Source organism: Peromyscus leucopus, chromosome 1 (genome assembly GCF_004664715.2).
Source record: "Peromyscus leucopus breed LL Stock chromosome 1, UCI_PerLeu_2.1, whole genome shotgun sequence".
Taxonomy (NCBI): Eukaryota; Metazoa; Chordata; class Mammalia; order Rodentia; family Cricetidae; genus Peromyscus; species Peromyscus leucopus.
The window spans coordinates 101399418-101403051 of NC_051063.1; the positions used below are offsets into that span (position 1 = coordinate 101399418).

At 38.2% G+C, this 3634-nt stretch overlaps 1 protein-coding gene across 1 annotated transcript; it reads right to left on the reverse strand.

Moving 5' to 3' along the window:
- Window positions 1-1107: 1107 nt before the first annotated feature.
- LOC114706662 (olfactory receptor 52E1-like) lies at window positions 1108-2042 on the reverse strand. The gene is given in 2 exon segments (XM_028889151.1): window positions 1108-1391; window positions 1394-2042. Coding segments are annotated over 2 exon segments (933 nt in total).
- Window positions 2043-3634: the final 1592 nt, after the last annotated feature.

The following is a 3634-nucleotide window of genomic DNA, read 5'->3' on the forward strand; positions in this document are numbered from 1 at the left end:
TAGCAATGAAATTCAAGCCTATTTCATAAACTGAATAAAACATAGATAAGGGATGACATAGCTTCATCAGTCAGTAAGTTCCTAGAAGAGTCACTTGTGTGTCTAATTACACAGCATAACTACAGGATGATTTCCCAGAGAATATCTAGTTTAAGTGCAATGAAAACTAATACAATTTTCCTCCAACAATTTGTAATATCATATTTTCTACCATAATACAACTAGATAAGATTTCTTCCATAAAGTTCATTTTACAGACTAAGCATGCCATGGAATAGTTTTAAAAAGTGTATTTGGAAGCCAAACACATCACAAAATCACAAATGGCCTTTGTAGTTTACAAATTTGTACAGATTCTGAGATATAATTATTAAAAGAAAGTTATATCTTATCAGAATTGCATGAAGTTGTGTTTCCTGGAAAATTTACTCACATAATGTCAATCGTGTTACATAGATATAGATAACACTGGATGTTAGCACATGGAGCTCATTTCAATGAGACTATCAAACAAAACCAAACGTAGATAGTGCTAGACTTGCCATTGCTGGGACTTGCAGCATTCTGTAACAGTGACACTCTTCACATGTGAAACATAATAAACCTTACAGAGAAAACCTTCTTTGAAAATAATACATTATTTCTGAGTTGTTAACATTAAATATGATTACAATTTTTACAGTAAGTAATATTTGCTTGAAAATCTTGAAAAAATAGAATTGCAGCACATTGATCAAAATCTCAGAGTTTATAATTCTGTTCAGGACAGGGTTTCTCACACTGTCTCACATACTTGAAACTCTCATAGCATCAGATTCACCTCACCGGTAATAGCTAAGCAAAGTTAAGAATGCAGCTGTTCTGAGAGTCAATGCCAACATGTGGCAGATGCTCTGACTTCATAATTTTGAGGTCAGCACTAACAGGAATGACCTGCCATTAGGCTTTAATAATACAATATAAAAAGCTTTGGTGGTTTGTGTCAAAATTGACAATCCCCTCCCTATATAGGACTATAAAACTTATAAACATTCACCTATTTTGAACATTGACTTTTACTGACCTTTCTTTCATGCATCTGTTTTTTGTGAGCATCAGAGCTTCATTTTATTTCTTGGAAAACATTTTCAGTACCCGTTCCCTAATCTGTTTTGTTCTGACACCATAGATTACAGGGTTGAGAGCAGGTGGAATGACTACATAGAAATTGGCCAGAAGAATGTGAATGTAGCGTGGTACATTACGGCCAAACCTATGAGTCATAAATGAAAAGAAAGCAGGAGTATAGAATGTCAACATGACACACACATGAGATCCACAGGTACTGAGTGCCTTGAGTCGGGCATCCTGAGAAGAGAGTCGAAATACAGCACGAAGGATCTGGACATAGAAATGACAATGGCTATAATGTCACAAACCAGGATAGAGATGGCACACAAGCCATAGATGATATTGACCTTGATGCTGGCACAGGACAGGCGGGCGATGCCCATGTGCTCACAATATGTGTGTGGGATGATTTGGTGCCCACAAAATGGTAACCGTAAGATGAGCAAGACAAAGGGTATGGCAAAAAACAATGGTCTCAGGAGGATGACCCAAGCAATGATGAACACCACCTTGTTCGTCAGCACCAATGTATAGCGAAGAGGGTTACAGATGGCCACATAGCGATCATAGGCCATGGCCACAAGCACAGCTGACTCCATGCCTGTGCACAGGTGGATGAAGAACATCTGGGTGAGACATCCCTCAAATAGTATTTCTCTCAGGTTAAGCCAAAAGATTCCAAGCATCTTGGGGATGGTGGACGTGGACAGGCCCAGGTCAATAGATGACAGAATGGCCAGGAAGTAGAACATGGGCTGATGGAGACCATGTTCAGTCTGAATTACATAAAGGATGGTTATATTACCAAGTACGGCTGTTAGAAACACAACAAAGAAAGGAAAACCAATCCAACAGTGCATGTTTTCCAATCCAGGAATTCCCAAGAGCAGGAAAGTATTAGGGTGAAATAAAGTAACATTGTGTAAAACCATACTTCTGTGATTGTTGTGCCAAAGTACAGCATAGACCGAAGGCATCACATCCACTGTGGGTTACAGACATGGGATACTAGACAGCATCCTTCTATAGCTCACCAAAACAAGAGACTGTATCAGAGAAACTTTTATCATAGTTATCCAGGTTGCTTGATCACAGAGGTTTGAAAGTACCTATGTCTAAAATGTAATGGTAAAACAATTTTATTTTCTTCTTTTTCCCCTTTTATTGAAAATAGTCTTTTCTCATACAATATATCATGACTACTCTTTGCTCTCACTCTACTTCTTATTCTAAAGGGGTGTTGGTGTTGGTGGTGTTGGTGGTGTTGGTGGTGGTGGAGAGATGCTTCAGCTCCTAGCCCTCAGTTCCAAGCCATGGCAGGCAGCTCACAACCACCTGTAACTCCAGTTTTAATGGATCTAATATATTTTTCTAGAGGCTCTGTATATCCTGCACTCTGATACCACACACACACACACACACACACACACACACACACACACACACACACACACCCATTCAGTAATATTCTAGATTTCAGTTAAGAAAATCGAGTGTCCAAAATGAACATTCCAGGTTCTAAGCTGAGACTGGCTACAAAAGATGAGCTTGAGAATGTTTCTTCCTGTGGAACAGAAAGGTAGTGACTGACATTGCAGAAGTCATCAATTAAGATTCATGAAATAAAATCTCATGAAATGACAACAAGCTTTATAGAAGTATTGTTTTTTGTGACTAATTACTTAATGAGCAAAAGTGGAGAGGTTTAAAAAGGACAAAAGTCATTAAAGCTGTGCAAGACACGCTTTCCTGAGCTGAGGAAACCTAACTCACTTAGTGCAGGACCAGGACTTTCTAAGGGGTTTTTGTGTATATTTTGATTGATCAATTTCCTCAGACCATTTCTCATCCTACAGTTATCTTCCAACCTTCCCTTTCTTGGTGCTCCCACCAGAGAGACATGCCACCTTGAAACCTGACTTATACGTCTGCTTGCAGGGGAATGTGCAGATCCCTCTTTAACAGTGACCTGGTGATTGTCCTTCTTGTCTCTCAGTATCTTCCTGCTGGCACTATCAAGAAAGAAACACAGATTTATGTACATATACACATAGAAACACACATGCTCAAATGTATAAGCTATTACACAGCTACTAGGTAATGTTAGATCATGTATATATACTGCTTTTCCATGTTAATGCTCATATTCTTGCTTTGCCAAATTTTTATCATTACATTTACCCCTAAATCAATAAGGAAAATAAGTTCTAAGTCTCTTTCTCTTTCATGCATGAGAATTCTTAGGAAGGAAAATTTTCTTTCTGATACAGGAAGGAGAAAGCAGCATGGAATTATAGTAATAAGAGCCAAGCAAGCCACTAGTGTAGGAGTGGAGAAGAAAAATTCCAAGAAAGAAACAACTATTTAGGAAAACAAACACTAAGCTGAGCCATGATGACTATGTGGCTGCAGGGCTTGGGGAAAGAGATCTAGGAGACCTACATCTTCAGAGTCCTTCTTTGTACTCACATTCAGTTGATAAAAAAGCTGATTTAAATGTTTTATCTATAGAAATTATTTAATA